The 18,191-nt window shown below is 53.4% G+C and overlaps 2 protein-coding genes across 2 annotated transcripts; one reads left to right on the top strand and one right to left on the bottom strand.

Annotated features, from left to right (window-relative positions):
* Positions 1-399: 399 nt before the first annotated feature.
* On the top strand, positions 400-2,139 carry LOC130846473 (protein S100-A7-like). The gene is made up of 2 exons (XM_057724753.1): positions 400-540; positions 1,923-2,139. The coding sequence occupies exons 1-2, from the start codon at positions 400-402 to the stop codon at positions 2,085-2,087; spliced, it is 306 nt and encodes a 101-aa protein (XP_057580736.1). The 3' UTR covers positions 2,088-2,139.
* An 8,517-nt stretch (positions 2,140-10,656) lies between these two features.
* On the bottom strand, positions 10,657-14,016 carry LOC130846449 (protein S100-A7-like). The gene is made up of 3 exons (XM_057724717.1): positions 13,956-14,016; positions 12,256-12,413; positions 10,657-10,873 (listed from the first exon to the last, which is right to left on the bottom strand). The coding sequence occupies exons 2-3, from the start codon at positions 12,394-12,396 to the stop codon at positions 10,709-10,711; spliced, it is 306 nt and encodes a 101-aa protein (XP_057580700.1). The 5' UTR covers positions 12,397-12,413; positions 13,956-14,016; the 3' UTR covers positions 10,657-10,708.
* Between the last annotated feature and the right edge of the window lie 4,175 nt (positions 14,017-18,191).

Below are 18,191 nucleotides of genomic sequence, written 5' to 3'. Positions count from 1 at the left end.
GAACCCAGAGCACGTGGATGTGCGGCTGCTTGACGTGTGGGGCCGTCCAGATGCTCTGGGAGCTGGGTCCCACCTCAGGCCCAGTCCTTCTCCCCGGGGCTGACCCCACGTCTCTGCGTCCACACTCTGTGCTCCCCCCCACCGTGGACATCGGCTGACCTCCTCCCTCTCCTTAGACCCTGCCCTGCGGGGCCCCAGGTCCCACCCTTGCTCCCACCCTCCCCCTTCTCAGCAAGTCCTCCCACCACGCAGGGAAACACACTTTCCTCTGTCCCACCTGAGCCTCCCGCCACTGGCTGCTCAGTCCCCATCCCGTGGGCCTACCTTGGACACCCTCCCCCGGGGAAAGGATACAGAAGGTCGGTGTCTCTCTTTCTGGCAGCTGTGTAGAAAGCCAAGATGGGCAGCACTCGGGCTGAGAAGTGCGTGACAGACATCATCAACCTGTTTCACAAATACTCAGGCTGCGATGACACCATCGAGAAGCCGGACCTGCTGAGGCTTCTGAAGGAGGAGTTCCCCAACTTCCTCTGTGCCTGTGTGAGTTGGGCTCTGCCTTCCCAGTGGTGCTCGGGCCCTGATTGGCTGAGGACACGTTGCCATGCGACCTTGGCCACGGCACTCTCTGTCTCTGATGCTCCATTTTCTCATCTGCAAAATGACCTCGTAGGACTTCCTCTCAAGGCTTATTATCAGGGGGTAGAGATGATGCATGTGGCAAAGTAGGAAAATCTGTGCATATACATAGTTGATATTGGTTTCTCAAAAAGGGCTTACAGCTGGACGGCTGTGGATGCGTCCCCTCGCACCTGTCACACCGCCCCCATCACACTCGACCTCTCCTGCTCTGGCCCTGGGGTGCCCTAGAGGCTCCTATCGGGCTCCGTGAGATCACAGGGAAGGCGATAGAAACTCCATCACGGACAGTATTTTCTTTGCGAGTGGGAGCAAAAACTTTATTTATGTATTTAGAAGTATGTATGATTTACAATGTGTATTAGTTCTACTGTGCAACATAGCGATTTCATATGTTAATAGATTATAGTCCATCACAGTTATAAAACTATTGGTCATGTTTCTGGGTGCCGTACGTTCCATCCTCACGTATTTCATACCTGGTGGTTTGTACCCCTTAAGCCCCTTCCCGTCTGTGTCCCCACCCCCCGCCCTCGGGTAACCTCCTGGTTGCTCTCTGCACGTAAGCATTGCTGACGGGATTCCACAGCCCTGTCTGCAACAGAGAAGTCATTCGCAGGCCTGACTTAACCTGACAATCAGACGGTTCTGAACTGCTTCCAAAAAGAAAGAGGTACTAGGTCACAAAGAGATTAGGGAAGAAGAGGGAATGGAGAGCACGGAAGGTCCTGGAGGCCAAACGCAAAACAGGAGAGGGGGGTTAGGTTGAAGAGGACGAGGATGGAGCTTGCTTATTTCTTTCTTGGTTTACTTACTGATTTAAGTGAAGTATTGGTGATTTATAATATCGTCTTACTTTCAAGTGCACAGCAAAGTGCTTAGATAGTTGATAGAGAGATCGACAGATAGATGAGAGATGAGTAGGGCTTGTTTTGAGCCTCTGATTAGAACGTACATAGGTGGTAGCCTTGAAGGGGGGTGGGGGGTGGGGCTGGGGCTGGAGACCACCCCACCGGCACACGGATCAGCGCAGCTCTGGGCACAGCCTCCTCACCCCTGTGAGGTCTCTCGTCCAAGTTCACATTTCGGGCAAGGACTCTCCCTCAGTGAGCTGCACGGCCATGGCAGTGTCCTCACCGCATCCCACTCTGCCCCTCCGTCAGTGCCACACCCGCCACATCTCTGCTGCTCTGGGTCCTCTTTTCTCTGTCTCTGCCCCTCCCTCTTCTCCCACCTCATAGCTCTTGTGGGACTGAACGTGCCTTCTTTGCTGTCTTTTCCCACAGGAGCAAAGGGGCAAGGATTACTTGTGCACGGTCTTTGAGAAAAAGGACAAGAATAAGGACAAGAGGATTGAGTTTTCCGAGTTCCTGTCCTTGCTGGGGGACATAGCCACAGACTACCACAAACACAGCCACGGAGCGCCACTCTGTTCTGGAGGAAATCAGTGAGCCCAGCGGCCTCTAGACAACGCACAAAACAATAAAGTGTCTTTGCTCACCAGCCCCTTGTGTTACTTCCTCATTTCTGTAATGCGTGTACCTCAGACAGAATACACAGCTCTCGGCTACCTGCTTTCTCGATTCCCCACTAGATGAACAAATCCTGCCCAGCCATGTCCACTCCCTGAGTGCTCCATCCAGGGCCCTGAGGCCTGGGGGGGCCACTCCTGTCTGTTGGACCAGGAGATTCAGCCGTGCTCCTTGCATCTGGAACCAAGTGTTGTAGCCAGCTAGGGGAGCCTTGGGCGGGGACCAGACCAGAACTGTCCCTTGGGGCCTTGCAGGGGCCAGAGGGCCCTTGCTCTCCTGACTGCTCGCCTGAGGGCGATGAGCAGACTTTGTCATCTTTCTCTCAAGTACGGTTGCTAGTGTCACACATGCCGCTGGGCACTGGGGTCACGAAGGGAAAGGAGTCCGTTCCTGGTCTAGGGGAGGAGTCCTTTGAACACACGTGGAACTGGGAACAAGTCTAGTGGGTTCCGGTGAATGCTTTTGGGTGGTGCTGTTGGATCGATGCGGACGTTCCTGCACCTGATGCAGGGGTCGGCTGGACGCCCACAGGGGCCGATCTTCATTTCTGAGGCAGGAACTACGCTGGGAAATGCAGATGCAGAAACAGAAACGATGTACGTCTGCCCCCTGCCCCCCAGAACGTCCATCTTCTGTGTCCTTTCTGCTGGGGGTTGCTAATTCTTCCCAGTTTGAAGCCCTTTGAACCCTTCAGGCCGGGAGGCAGGGGCAGCGTGTGTCACCATCGCCAGCACCATTCTCAGACCATTTCCCCACTATTCCTCACACTTCTCCAACCCTCCCCATCCCGGAGGCTCGCGTCACGCTGCCATCAGAGTTCTCTTCCTTCTTGTGCGATTTGCACACACGTCCGGAAGTGACCGGTGTACCTGGGGCATGGCTTGGTTAGGGGATAGGTTCGCACCTGGCGGGACTGTTGGGGGCTGGTGCGATTGGAAAACTGCAATTGGGTTTCTTCCGCCCTGGAAGCCAGGAGGCCTGCTGAGCTACCTGGCTTGGGAGCCTGCTGGGCCCCACAATGAGGCCCTCCACCCTCCAAGGCCCCCTGCGGGCTGCCTGGGTCCTGGGCATGTGGGAAGGAGGGAGACGGGGCAAGGAGTTGGAGAGTCGGACAGGTGAGGGTGGGGGCTTTGAGATTGGAGGACAGGGAGGTGAGAGGGCGTTTCACCTGCCCTCTTGGCCAGGGACGCCGACTGGGCTCCCTGGCCTGATCCTTCACTCTCCAGGCCCCCTCTGGCACAAGGATCCTGGGGGCGTTGGGGGGAGGGGTGGGGGAGGGGGGAAGAAGAGAGGCAGACAGTGGGGGTGGGTAGGGATCTCCCCAGGTCAGAAGAATATGGGCGGCGCCCCTGGATATGTCTTCTGGTCAGGTCCCCCACCTTCCAAGGCTCCTCGCGGCCGTTGGTCCTAGGAGTACAGGAGGGAAGTGGTGCGGGGAAAAGAAGAGAGGCAGAAGGTGGGGAGGGACCCTCTGGGATCAGAGGATCGGGGGAGGAGTGGAAGGCATTTCCACTGCCCACTGGCCCGGGAAGCCTGCTGGGCTCCCGGGCCTGGTCTCCAACTCTCCAGGGTCCCCTCCCAGATGCGTTGGTGCCGGGGACATTGGAGTGTGGCAGCGGAAGGGGAAGAGAGGCAAACTGGTGGTGGGATGTTCCAGGAGCAGAGGACTAGGGGCGGTGCGGAGGACCTTTCCCCCGCCCACTTGGGCCCTGTGGGCCTGCTGGGCTCCTGAGTCTGGTCCCTCGGTCTCTCTGGCTGTGTGGGTTGTACAGGCATGGGAGGGAGGGAGGAGAGGAGAAGGGAAGAGAGGCAGACAGAGCTGGGGGAGACCTTGCAGGACCGGAGCATCAGGGGTGATGCTCTGGGAAATCTCCCTACACACTTGGCACCAGGAGGCCTATTGCGCCCCCGGGCCTGGTCTTCAGTCCTTCAGGGGCCCCTCTAGGTCTCACTGGTCCTAGGACTGTAGAAGGAAAGGGGAGGAGAAGAGGAGAGGAGGGCAGGGGAGGGGGCCTTCTGGGATTGGAGGATCAAGGGAGGCGGAGAAGGTATTTCCCCTGCCCACTAGCTCTGGGAAGACTGCTAGGCTCATGGACCTGATCTTTCACACTCTAGGGCCCCCTCCAGCTACTTGGGACCCAGGAGAGTGGGGGGCGAGGTAGAGGAAGAGAGGCGGACAGGGACCCTACCAGACTGGGAGATCTGGGGAAGTGCCCCAGGCGTTACCCTAGCTCTAGGGAGCCTGTTAGGCGTCAGAGTCTGGTCTCCTGCCTTCCAGTGCCCCCTGCAGCTGTGAGGGTCCTAGGGGAATAGGAGAGAGAGGGTGAGGAAGAAGAGAACCCACGGGGGAGCGACCCTCCAAGATTGGAGGACTAGGGGAGGTGCCTAGCATTCCTTTCACCAACGCGGGCCCAAGGAGCCCGCTGGGTACCTAGACCTGCTCCTTTGCCCCCAAGACCAGAGGCATTCCTGGGCCCCTCTGCCTCATTGGGCCTAAGCCCCATTACCCACCACCCCCAGGGCCTTTTCTAAGCATAGGCCCTGCCCACTGCCTAACCACCCCCCCACCCCAACCCACCCCCACCCTTGTCTAAGCCCCGCCCCCACAGCCAAGGCCTTTTTTGGCTTTTTTTTTTTCTTTTTCTTTTCCTTTTTCTTTTTTTTTCTTCCCACCTCCTCACTTAGGCTATTGCAGTTGTTTTACCTTCCAGTTGTTGCTCCATCTTTTTTTTTTTAATATTTTCTAACACATCTGTTAGTTTCCTATTATTGTATTTTTTAATCTTGCTATTGTTCTGCTGTTCTCCTACTTTTTTTTTTTAAACTTTTTTCATTTTCCTGCTCCACACGGCTTGTGGGATCTTGATTCACAAGCTCAAGGTCAAGGCTGAGCTCCTGAAGTGGAAGCTCTGAGTCCAAAACATTGGACTAACAGGGAAACCCAGTTCCTAGGGAATATCCATCAGAGTGAGGTCTCCCAGAGGTTCTCAACTCAACACCAAGATCCAGCTATACTCAACAGCCTACAAACTCCAGTGCTTGAAACCTCAGGCCAAACACCCAGTGGGACAGGAACACAATTCTGCCTATCCAAAGTGGGGGGAAGATGAGATGACAAAAAAATATGTCACAGATAAGGAACAAGGTAAAAATACACAAGACCAAATAAATGAAGAGGAAACAGGAAAATTGCCTGAAAATGAATTCAGAGTAATGATAGCAAAGATGATCCAAAATCTCGATAACAAAATACAGAAAATACAAGAAACAGTTACTAAGGACTCAGAAGAACTAAGGAGCAAACAAACACTAATAGATAACAAAAAAAAAAAAAAGAAATTAAAAAACCCTAGGGGCTTCCTAGGTGGCGCAGTGGTTGAGAATCTGCCTGCCAATGCAGAGGACATGAGTTCGATCCCTGCTCCAGGAAGATCCCACATGCCGCGGAGCAACTAAGCCTGTGTGCCAAAAAAAAAAAAAAAATCTAGATAGTATAAACAGCAGAATAACTGAGACAGAAGAATGAATAAGTGAGTTGGAAGATAGAATGGGGGAAATAACTGCCACAGAGCAGGAAAGAGAAAAAAGAATAAAAAGAATGGAAGACAGTCTCAGAGACCTTGGTGACAACATTCAGTGCACCAATATATGAATTATAGGCATCCCAGAAGAAGAAGAAGAAAAGAAGGGGTCTGAGAAAATATTTGAAGAGGTTATAGTGGAAAACTTCCCCAACATGGAAAAGGAAATAATTAATCAAGTCCAAGAAGCACAGAGAGTCCCATACTAAAAACCCAAGGAGAAATACACCGAGGCACATATTAATCAAACTAATGAAAATTAAACACAAAGAAAAAATATTAAAAGCAGCAAGAGAAAAGCAACAAATAATATATAAGGGAAAACCCATAAGGATAACAGCTGAGGGAAAATCCATAAGGATAACAGCTGATCTTTCTGCAGAAACTCTGCAGGCCAGAAGGGAATGGCAGGATATACTGAAAGTCCTGAAAGAGAAAAACCTACAGCCAAGAATACTCTACCCAGCAAGAATCTCATTCAGATTCAATAGAGAAATCAAAAGCTTTCCAGACAAGCAAAAGTTAAGAGAATTCAGCACCACCAAACCAGCCTTACAACAAGTGCTAAAGGAACTCCTCTAAGTAGGAAACACAAGAGAAGGAAAACACCTACAAATACAAACCCAAAACAATTAAGAAAATGGTAATAGGAACATACATGTCAATAATCACTTTAAATGTAAATGGATTAAATGCTCCAACCAAAAGACACAGACTGGCTGAATGGATACAAAAACAAGATCCTTATATATGCTGCATACAAGAAACCCACTTCAGACTAAGGGACACATATAGACTGAAAGTAAAGGGATGGAAAAAGATATTCCATGCAAATGGAAGTCAAAAGAAAGCTGGAGTAGCAATACTCATAACAGACAAATTAGACTTGAAAGTAAAGACTATTACAAGAGACAAGGAAGGACACTACATAATGATCAAGGGATCCATCCAAGAAGAAGATATCACAATTGTAAATATCTATACGCCTAACATAGGAGCACCTCAACTCATGAGGCAAATGCTAACAGCTATAAAAGGGGAAATCAACAATAACAGAATCATAGTAGGAGACTTGAACACCCCACTTCCATCAATGGACAGATCATCCAAACAGAAATTAAATAAGGACACACAAGCTTTAAATAACATATCAGGCCATCTCGACTTAAGTGATATTTATAGGACATTCCATCCAAAAACGACAGACTACACTTTCTTCTCAAGTGCACGTGGAACATTTTCCAGGATAGATCACATCTTGGGTCACAAATCAAGCCTCAGTTAATTCAAGAAACTTGAAATCATTTCAAGCATCTTCTCAGACCACAATGCCATGAGACTAGATATCAATTACAGGAAAAAGTCTATAAAAAATACAAAAACATGGAGGCTAAACAATACACTATTAAACAACCAAGAAATCACTAGAGAAATCAAAGAGGAAATCAAAAAACATCTAGAAACAAATGACAATGAAAACACAACCACCCAAAACCTATGGGATGCAGCAAAAGCAGTTCTAAGAGGGAAGTTTATAGCAGTACAGTCCTACCTCAAGAAACAAGAAAAATATTGAATAAACAACCTAACCTTACCCCTAAAACAATTAGAGAAAGAAGAACAAAGAAACCCCAAAGTGAGCAGAAGGAAAGAAGTTATAAAGATCAGATCAGAAATAAAGGAAAGGAGGAAAAAGATGGCGGCGAAGTAGAGGGACGTGGAATGCATCCCTCTCCACAGATGCATTGGGAATACACCAAAGGACGCAATAATTCCCACAGAGAACCAGCTGAACACCAGCAGATGGCCTCGGACGCTGGAAAGGACCGCAAGGAGCCCGACATGACCGGTAGGGAGGCATCTACGACGGCTCAAAGAGGGTGAAGCGGCGGAGCTGTGCCAGAAGGGAGGGAATGAGAAACATACGGAGGGTTCGCAGTGCAGCTTAGCGTTCCCGGACCGAGACGTCAATCCACAGCTGAACAGAGGGTCCGGGAGCAGGAGTGTGGGAACTGGAGAGCCGGTTCAGGGTGAGAAGCATTGTTGCCAGTAAGGTGACAGACCGAGAGGACAGGAGGGAAGAGGTCCGTGGCGAGGAGTGCCTGCCCCTGAGAGCTGCCCAGCCATGATGGCGGCTTGAGGCTGCAGGCTCACGGGCAGGGGGAGGAGCCACATGCATAGCCTCTCTCTCTCCTTCAGCACCTTTGCAACAGGCAGTGGAGAGAAGCCCCGTGGGCCACCTAAGATGTTCAGGGATAACAAGGACCCTCAGGCACTCAGGCGGGGCTGGATTAAAACCCCTTGGAATGCTGGCAGCAGGGAGGCTGCTGAGAAAAATAACAACAACAACAACAACAACAACAACAAAAACCCGAGAGAGGCCCAACTCTAAGACTTTCTGTTTACGCCTCAGCCACCAGCGTCCCTCTGTATCAGGCACCTCCAAGCCCGACTGAAACAACAGTGCGCCACTGCTCACTCACTCCCAGGGGAAGGAGCCACTATTATACCCTCTCCCTCCCCACACACCTACGCTTACAGTTGAACAATAAAGGAACCTCTGCTGGTCACAGAATAATGCAAAAAAACCCAAGGCGAGTAGAAGGACACTTACAGCTGAGACTCTAAGGAAAGAGAAATATTATCTGAGGCTTGGACAGTCTTCTATAAACACCTCTATCGCCAGGACAAGCAACCCCAAAAGTTGGACAACCATGAGGAAACAAAGAAACACCATGCAGGCAAAGGAGCAGGAAAAAAACCCACAAAATTAAATAAATGAGGAGGAAATAGGAAAAATGCCTGAAAAAGAATTTAGAGTAATGACAGTAAAAATGATACAAAATCTCGATAACAAAATAGAGAAAGTACAAGAAACAGTTCATAAGAACTCAGAAAAACAAACAGCAATGGATAACAAAATAACTGAAATTAAAAATACTCTAGATGCTATAACCAGCACAGTGACTGAGGCAGAAGAACGAATAAGTGAGTTGGAAGATAGAATGGGGGAATAACTGCCACAGAGCAGGAAAAAGAAAAAAGAGTAAAAAGAATAGAAGACAGTCTCAGAGACCTCAGTGATAACATTAAGCATACCAACATTTGAATTATAGGCATCCCAGAAGAAGAAGAAAACAAGAAAGGATCTGAGAAAATATTTGAAGAGGTTATAGTGGAAAACTTCCCCAACATGGAAAAGGAAATAATTAACCAAGTCCAAGAAGCTCAAAGAGTCCCATACAGAATAAACCCAAGGAGAAATACACCGAGGCACATATTAATCAAACTAATGACAATTAAACACAAAGAAAAAATAATAAAAGCAGCAAGAGAAAAGCAACAAATAACATATAAGGGAAAACCCATAAGGATAACAGCTGACCTTTCTACAGAAACTCTGCAGGCCAGAAGGGAATGGCAGGATATACTGAAAGTCCTGAAAGAGAAAAACCTACAGCCAAGAATACTCTACCCAGCAAGAATCTCATTCAGATTCAACAGAGAAATCAAAAGCTTTCCAGACAAGCAAAAGTTAAGAGAATTCAGCACCACCAAACCAGCCTTACAACAAGTGCTAAAGGAACTCCTCTAAGTAGGAAACACAAGAGAAGGAAAACACCTACAAATACAAACCCAAAACAATTAAGAAAATGGTAATAGGAACATACATGTCAATAATCACTTTAAATGTAAATGGATTAAATGCTCCAACCAAAAGACACAGACTGGCTGAATGGATACAAAAACAAGATCCTTATATATGCTGCATACAAGAAACCCACTTCAGACTAAGGGATACATATAGACTGAAAGTAAAGGGATGGAAAAAGATATTCCATGCAAATGGAAGTCAAAAGAAAGCTGGAGTAGCAATACTCATAACAGACAAATTAGACTTGAAAGTAAAGACTATTACAAGAGACAAGGAAGGACACTACATAATGATCAAGGAATCCATTCAAGAAGAAGATATCGCAATGGTAAATATCTATGCCCCAACATAGGAGCACCTCAATACATAAGGAAAATGTTAACAGCTATAAAAGGGGACATCGACAGTAACACAATAACAGTGAGAGAGTAGCATAGACATATATACACAACCAACAGTAAAATAAAAACCCAGAGGGAAGTTGCTGTATAACAAAGGGAGATAAACTCGATGATGGATAATGCCTTAGAGGGCCAGGAGAGGGAGGTTTGGGGGGAGTCGAGGGAGGGAGGGAATATGGATAATGCGTATAAACACAGCTGATTGACTTTGCTGTACCTGAAAAATTGGTACAAGTGTGTAAAGCAAACATATTCAAAAAAAAAAAAAAAAAAAGAAATGAAGATCGGCCCCTGTGGGCGTCCAGCCGACCCCTGCATCAGGTGCAGGAATGTCCGCATCGATCCAACAGCACCACCCAAAAGCATTCACCGGAACCCACTAGACTTGTTCCCAGTTCCACGTGTGTTCAAAGGACTCCTCCCCTAGACCAGGAACGGACTCCTTTCCCTTCGTGACCCCAGTGCCCAGCGGCATGTGTGACACTAGCAACCGTACTTGAGAGAAAGATGACAAAGTCTGCTCATCGCCCTCAGGCGAGCAGTCAGGAGAGCAAGGGCCCTCTGGCCCCTGCAAGGCCCCAAGGGACAGTTCTGGTCTGGTCCCCGCCCAAGGCTCCCCTAGCTGGCTACAACACTTGGTTCCAGATGCAAGGAGCACGGCTGAATCTCCTGGTCCAACAGACAGGAGTGGCCCCCCCAGGCCTCAGGGCCCTGGATGGAGCACTCAGGGAGTGGACATGGCTGGGCAGGATTTGTTCATCTAGTGGGGAATCGAGAAAGCAGGTAGCCAAGAGCTGTGTATTCTGTCTGAGGTACACGCATTACAGAAATGAGGAAGTAACACAAGTGGCTGGTGAGCAAAGACACTTTATTGTTTTGTGCGTTGTCTAGAGGCCGCTGGGCTCACTGATTTCCTCCAGAACAGAGTGGCGCTCCGTGGCTGTGTTTGTGGTAGTCTGTGGCTATGTCCCCCAGCAAGGACAGGAACTCGGAAAACTCAATCCTCTTGTCCTTATTCTTGTCCTTTTTCTCAAAGACCGTGCACAAGTAATCCTTGCCCCTTTGCTCCTGTGGGAAAAGACAGCAAAGAAGGCACGTTCAGTCCCACAAGAGCTATGAGGTGGGAGAAGAGGGAGGGGCAGAGACAGAGAAAAGAGGACCCAGAGCAGCAGAGATGTGGCGGGTGTGGCACTGACGGAGGGGCAGAGTGGGATGCGGTGAGGACACTGCCATGGCCGTGCAGCTCACTGAGGGAGAGTCCTTGCCCGAAATGTGAACTTGGACGAGAGACCTCACAGGGGTGAGGAGGCTGTGCCCAGAGCTGCGCTGATCCGTGTGCCGGTGGGGTGGTCTCCAGCCCCAGCCCCACCCCCCACCCCCCTTCAAGGCTACCACCTATGTACGTTCTAATCAGAGGCTCAAAACAAGCCCTACTCATCTCTCATCTATCTGTCGATCTCTCTATCAACTATCTAAGCACTTTGCTGTGCACTTGAAAGTAAGACGATATTATAAATCACCAATACTTCACTTAAATCAGTAAGTAAACCAAGAAAGAAATAAGCAAGCTCCATCCTCGTCCTCTCCAACCTAACCCCCCTCTCCTGTTTTGCGTTTGGCCTCCAGGACCTTCCGTGCTCTCCATTCCCTCTTCTTCCCTAATCTCTTTGTGACCTAGTACCTCTTTCTTTTTGGAAGCAGTTCAGAACCGTCTGATTGTCAGGTTAAGTCAGGCCTGCGAATGACTTCTCTGTTGCAGACAGGGCTGTGGAATCCCGTCAGCAATGCTTACGTGCAGAGAGCAACCAGGAGGTTACCCGAGGGCGGGGGGTGGGGACACAGACGGGAAGGGGCTTAAGGGGTACAAACCACCAGGTATGAAATACGTGAGGATGGAACGTACGGCACCCAGAAACATGACCAATAGCTTTATAACTGTGATGGACTATAATCTATTAACATATGAAATCGCTATGTTGCACAGTAGAACTAATACACATTGTAAATCATACATACTTCTAAATACATAAATAAAGTTTTTGCTCCCACTCGCAAAGAAAATACTGTCCGTGATGGAGTTTCTATCGCCTTCCCTGTGATCTCACGGAGCCCGATAGGAGCCTCTAGGGCACCCCAGGGCCAGAGCAGGAGAGGTCGAGTGTGATGGGGGCGGTGTGACAGGTGCGAGGGGACGCATCCACAGCCGTCCAGCTGTAAGCCCTTTTTGAGAAACCAATATCAACTATGTATATGCACAGATTTTCCTACTTTGCCACATGCATCATCTCTACCCCCTGATAATAAGCCTTGAGAGGAAGTCCTACGAGGTCATTTTGCAGATGAGAAAATGGAGCATCAGAGACAGAGAGTGCCGTGGCCAAGGTCGCATGGCAACGTGTCCTCAGCCAATCAGGGCCCGAGCACCACTGGGAAGGCAGAGCCCAACTCACACAGGCACAGAGGAAGTTGGGGAACTCCTCCTTCAGAAGCCTCAGCAGGTCCGGCTTCTCGATGGTGTCATCGCAGCCTGAGTATTTGTGAAACAGGTTGATGATGTCTGTCACGCACTTCTCAGCCCGAGTGCTGCCCATCTTGGCTTTCTACACAGCTGCCAGAAAGAGAGACACCGACCTTCTGTATCCTTTCCCCGGGGGAGGGTGTCCAAGGTAGGCCCACGGGATGGGGACTGAGCAGCCAGTGGCGGGAGGCTCAGGTGGGACAGAGGAAAGTGTGTTTCCCTGCGTGGTGGGAGGACTTGCTGAGAAGGGGGAGGGTGGGAGCAAGGGTGGGACCTGGGGCCCCGCAGGGCAGGGTCTAAGGAGAGGGAGGAGGTCAGCCGATGTCCACGGTGGGGGGGAGCACAGAGTGTGGACGCAGAGACGTGGGGTCAGCCCCGGGGAGAAGGACTGGGCCTGAGGTGGGACCCAGCTCCCAGAGCATCTGGACGGCCCCACACGTCAAGCAGCCGCACATCCACGTGCTCTGGGTTCAGCATCGGGGAGAGGGTCACAGGGGGCAGAGCAGTGTCGTCTCGGGTGGGGGCTGACCCTCCGGGGCTGCCTCGGGAGACCGCCTGGAGGCCCCGCATGAGCACACAGCCAGCGCTGCAGGACGTGGGCTGTGGAGGGTCCCGGGCGAGGGTGTGAGCAGAGCAACGCAGCCCTGTCCTGAGTGCGGTGGGCACTTCTGCCACCACCCCTGAGAGGGAGCAGGAGGGACTGGGGGCCCGGGCCGCCCCGGGATCGCAAGTGAACAGAAACGCCTGCCCTGCTTCTGGGCTATGGGGTCGAATGTGGGAGACGGGGGCCCTCCGATGTGCTGTTATTGGGCCTCATCTGCATCGCCCAGGCTTGGCCTCATTGAAAGAAAGAGAGGGTCTGACTTCCCTAAGCAGGTTCTTCCCCCAGCAGTCAGAGGTCAGGGCTGCCCTGGACCCCAGCCGGAGAAATGGGACAGAGCAGCCCTCGCACCCCAGACGTTCCAAAGCACCCGGGAAACGACCCTGTCTCACACGTGTGGGCATCTAGAGAAACCCCATGGCCTTCTGATGTAGGAGAGAGATTCCCTGTGCTTCATCTGTAAGAGGAGCCCCCCGAAGGCTCCTGTCCACGTGGCCTAGCGCTGAGCTGAGCCCTGTGTCCTCGTGGGCCCTGAGCACGTCCTTGCTTGGGGAGGAGGTGGGGTGCTCTTTTTGGTCAGTCTCTTACGCAGCTGGGGGCAGGATGTCTCACCAGAGTAATGGTGAGGGGGGTCCCAGGCTTGGGGCGAAAGAGCTGTCAAGGCTTTGGCAGGGGCACCCAGTCTCCCCAAGGCTGTGGCGGGTGGGTTTCACCACCGTGGACCTGACAGGGAAGTGAATCCAGAGAGGAAAGAAACCCGGGAGGTTGAGGGTGTCCTCAGGCCCCACTGGGGATGTTTCCACAAGAGCTGTCACAGAGGAGCTCCCGGGAGCCACAGGCAGCATGTGGTCCGTCATCTTGCCACACAGGTGAGGACCTCAGCAGGGGTGAAGGCGCACAGCCCTGTTGGTGGCAAAGCTGGGACTGGACCACAGGCTCCTGCATCTCCTCCCAGAGGGGCTTCTCCACACCTCCACACTGGGCTCTGTGCACTCCTCCTGGAAAAGCCATTGAGGCAGGTGCAGTCTTACCTGAGCTGAGGAGATGTCACTGAAGAGAGGAGGATGAGTGAGATGCGCACCTGGACAGAGCCTGGTCCCCTTATAAGGCTGAGTCGGGCTCTTCCCAGGGCTGGGCGCCCTGACGTCGTGTTGGTTGTCTGCTTCCTGGAGCATTGCCCCACTCAGCTGGGTGGGCCACACCTAGGAGGGTGTGCTCAGCCTTTCCCAGAAAGATCCCAGGACACCGGGTTTTGCAACTCCTAAGGAAGCTCCCTAGAGCCTTCTGGTGTCCCCAGCTTGGTCTGGGGCTGGGTGGCCAGTGGGGTGTGGTGCAAGAGGACAGGGAATGGGGTACGGAAACCTGGGTTTCTGGACATGAAACGGATGGAATTTTGGACCCTGAAAGCAGCATGGTCTCCATTTGCATTCTCTCCCTCCTTCCACAATCCTGGTGTGAGAGCAGTCCTCACCATGCCCGCCCCTTACGGAGAGCGGAAGATGTGCCCGGCGCCCGGATACCTGCTGCTGCTGCTGCCTCCTTAGTCCTCACCACCTGCGACGAGGGAGATGTGCTGTCTCCACGTGCGAGTGGAAAATACCTGCATCGGGATGTGAAGTAAGCTAAGTCTGCAGAGCGCGTAGGCAGCATCAGGATAGGATCCCAGAGAAGCCTGGTTCCCATTCTCAGTGCGAATCCCTCCACTAAACTTCTTGGGTCCCATCAGGACCTGCCTTATGGAGTCAAAGTCCAGAGGAGTGAAGCACGTGCCCTCACTGCCATCTTCACCCCAGGTCCTCCGTGTGTCATGGGAAGGAGACCGGTGTCATGACCCTCAGGGACAGACGAGGGAACCCAGAGGGCCGTGGGCTCCTGCCTGTCACCTGCGGCTGAGGGGACCCTGGGGCCAGAACCCTGAGACCTGACGGCGCCTCCTCACTCTTGAATTCCCTTCACAGCCTCAGGGGTGCCTGGGCCACTGGGACCGCACTGCCCAGGTCCATGGGTGGTGACCGCTATGGAATGAGCTGGCGGGTGGTGGCTTGGGGCAGATTTCCCTCCCTGCCCCTGACGCTGACTTCCCATCCGGCTTTATGACCTTCCTCCTCCCTTCATGCAAAAGAGACACCTGGGACTTGGCGTCCAGGCCCTGGGCTCTGCTGTGTCCCAACCTACGGTGGAAAGGGTGGTTCAGGTGCGAGAAACAAGCTGGGGGAGTCAGGGGAGCCCCTCGAGGCTTGGTGAGGAAAGGGGCTGATGACTCACCGATACGGACCATCTTCCTGCCCCTCGTCCCTGAACCTCCCTGCCTGACACGAGAGCCGTGCTGGTTCACCTGGGGAGCAGTCCTCAGGCTCCCTGGGGCTGTGCGGAGCCGGTCTGATGCTCCCTAGAGGGGCCTGTTTTCTGGAACCACCTTATTCACCCACGTGGCTTGCCACCCAGCAGGGGCCTGGCTGACACAGCAGAGCTCCCAGCAGGGCCGTGCAGACCCCAGCCTGCGGGCCGACGGCTGCCCCCTCCCGGGACCTCTCGGAGAGTTTCTCGGACGAGACAGCGCGGTCCCAGCTTTGCCGGAGATCCCAGTTGGGTGACGGGACAAAACAAGCAGCAGCGTGTTCTTTTCGAAGTTTGTGTGTTCCTTTGCATATATAATTGGATATACGTTCCGATTTGAGTGCCGGCTCTGTTGCGGATGTGCACGTGGCGGGAGCAGAGGGACGTGTGGCGGGTGTGGGGGGTCCTTGAGCGTGGCTCCAGCTCCGGGGGGCCTGCCAGGAATGCAGTGGACCCGGGGTGGTGGGGACCCAGGCTGGGTGGTGGTGGGAGCTGCGGGGGTGGGGGGGAGAAGCTGGAACAAAGACCCCGGCCCTCCCGCAGGTCACCAGTCACGTCCCCAGTGACGCCTCTGGGCAGAGCCGCCGTCCCCATGTCCTTGTGCATGGCGGCTCGCTCCCCACGCTGTCTCCCGGCCGTGCGTCACGTCTCCGTCACACTGGCCACAGCGCCTGGCGCTGGGTGAGACCTGCACGGACACTGGTTGCGCGACCACGTCGGGTGTTGTCAGACAGGTTCAGGGGCAGCCCTGGGAAGTCTGCGAGGAAGGAGAAACGGCTCGACACGTGGGGAATCTGGGCCCGCGTGGGGGGCGTCCGTCCAACAGGCCTTGGAGCAGTGCCGGCAGCTGACACGGGGGCAGGTGGCGGTGAGAGGATGATCAGAGACAGGCAGTGGCTCTGTCTGTGGTCGCGCAGGGCTGTGCGGGCCGGGCAGCCCGGGCTTCCCGCAGCACAGGGGGCGCCGAGCAGGTGCGAGAGCGGCGTCTGGGGTGCCCACTGGGGGCTGTGAGGACCCAATGCTGCCTCGAGCGCTCACCCTGGAGGGTGGGGAGACTCCCGTGCAGCCAGAGCCGGAGGGCCCTTCCTGGAAAGCGTTCCAGATCCCGTCTGAAATGGGTCTGTCGTGAGCACTGACTGGCATGAGGAGGAAGAGAGGTGCTGGTTTGCTGTTCAAGCAGGAAGCCCCACCCGGCACACGCTCCTGACCGCCTGTGTGCACGCCCGAGGCAGTGCTCAGGCCCACAGGCCATCAAGGGAAGGAGACACCTGGTCCCATGAAGAAAGGCCCAGTTGAGCTTCCTAGGTGGCACATTGGATAAGAGTCCGCCTGCCAGTGCAGGGGTCACAGGTTCCATCGCTGCTCCAGGAAGATCCCACATGCCGCAGAGCAACTAAGCCCGGTGCCACAACTCCTGAGCCTGTGCTTCAGAGCCCATGAACAACAACTGTTGAGCCCGTGTGCTGCACCCACTGAAGCCCATGCGCCTAGAGCCCATGCTCTGCAACAAGAGAAGCCATGGCAGCGAGGAGCCCACACACCACAATGAAGAGTAGCCCCCCATGCTACAACTAGAGAAAGCCCATGTGCAGCAACGAAGGCCCAACACAGCCAAGAAATAGATAAATTATATATTAAAAACAAGGAAAAACCCTTCAACCCCAGCAAGTGAATCCAGTCGTGCTGCCCCCAGCCTTTCCCCAGAGGAGCCTATGGGCATTTACTTCTGCCTGGACACCGAGGACACCCGGTGCCCAGACCCCAGTGGGCACCAAAGGGAGAACTCTTCTGGAAGGAGGATGGTCTGGATCACCGTGGGGGACTGCTGATACATACCGGGGACAGGGAGGAATATTTCCAGGACTCAGGGGACCCACTGGGTGTCCCCTCCTACCTCCAGTTTCAACTGCCCGTGGGTAACTACAGCACCCAAAGCTTGGTAAGGGCCTGGGAACCAGGAGCCCGCCTCCTTCAGGAGTGATGGTTTGGGTCACCCCAGCAGGCAAGCCACCTAGGCCAGCAGAAGTGCTGCCCACGGGGAGAGAAATCCAGAAAGGGCGGTAGAGGAGGAAGATGGTGAGTATGGGCTGTGACTTTCATAACCACTGCGGCCGTGAGGGCTACCGTAGCCACCGAGCCCTCCTCTCACAAATTGCCCAGAAATCCTGGCCCACCCGACCTGGAGAAGCTGTCCGGGGAGGGAAGGGCCTTGGCATGAGAACGGAGTGGATCTGAGTGGGTTCCAGCGGTGGACGGGCGTAGATGCTGTGATGTCCCCCCAGGTTCCTGTTGCCTGGTCAGTGTGCCCACCGCCCAGCTCCTACCACTGTCGGCTGCTGGTAGGTCACAACTGCACCTCCTGATGGGAACTGCCCTTGCTCCACAGGAGCCTCCGGGCCCGGAAATGCCAGGCTCCGCCTCCCCCTGGGGAGGGCCGGCCGGCCGGCCGGCAGGCAGGGACTCCCTGATACAGGGGAGCAGCAGCTGGGCCCCTTTGCCTCAAAGCGGGACAACACCTGATTCCATTCATGCTCCGGAGCCCCCCCGGGATCACACGGACCCTGACCTGAAGCTCGGCTCACAACTCCGTCTACTTCCTCCCCTGTCCTCTGCTGTCCCCCTCCCTGCCTGTCAAGCTTCACCTGAGAGCACTCCCCCAATAAACCACGTCCACGAGGGTCCCCATCCTCTCTCTCCTTCTAGGAGATCTGGCCAAAGACGGTGGACTTACCCCAGATACACTGTCCCGATGAGACGGAAAGGGTGAATGTCAGCTCAGTGTCTATCCCTCCACGCGTGAGACGTGTGTGCGAATCGCACAAGAAGGAAGAGAACTCTGATGGCAGCGTGACGCGAGCCTCCGGGATGGGGAGGGTTGGAGAAGTGTGAGGAATAGTGGGGAAATGGTCTGAGAATGGTGCTGGCGATGG

This window comes from Hippopotamus amphibius, chromosome 1 (assembly GCF_030028045.1).
Source record: "Hippopotamus amphibius kiboko isolate mHipAmp2 chromosome 1, mHipAmp2.hap2, whole genome shotgun sequence".
Classification (NCBI taxonomy): domain Eukaryota; kingdom Metazoa; phylum Chordata; class Mammalia; order Artiodactyla; family Hippopotamidae; genus Hippopotamus; species Hippopotamus amphibius.
This window is presented reverse-complemented; position numbering and strand designations above follow the sequence as displayed.

Coding starts and splice junctions, on each gene's coding strand:
- LOC130846473 (XM_057724753.1), top strand. CDS start 400: ATGGGCAGCACTCGGGCTGAGAAGTGCGTGACAGACATCATCAACCTG. Junction 541..1,922: donor CCAACTTCCTCTGTGCCTGT/GTGAGTTGGGCT, acceptor CTTTTCCCACAG/GAGCAAAGGGGCAAGGATTA.
- LOC130846449 (XM_057724717.1), bottom strand. CDS start 12,396: ATGGGCAGCACTCGGGCTGAGAAGTGCGTGACAGACATCATCAACCTG. Junction 10,874..12,255: donor CCAACTTCCTCTGTGCCTGT/GTGAGTTGGGCT, acceptor CTTTTCCCACAG/GAGCAAAGGGGCAAGGATTA.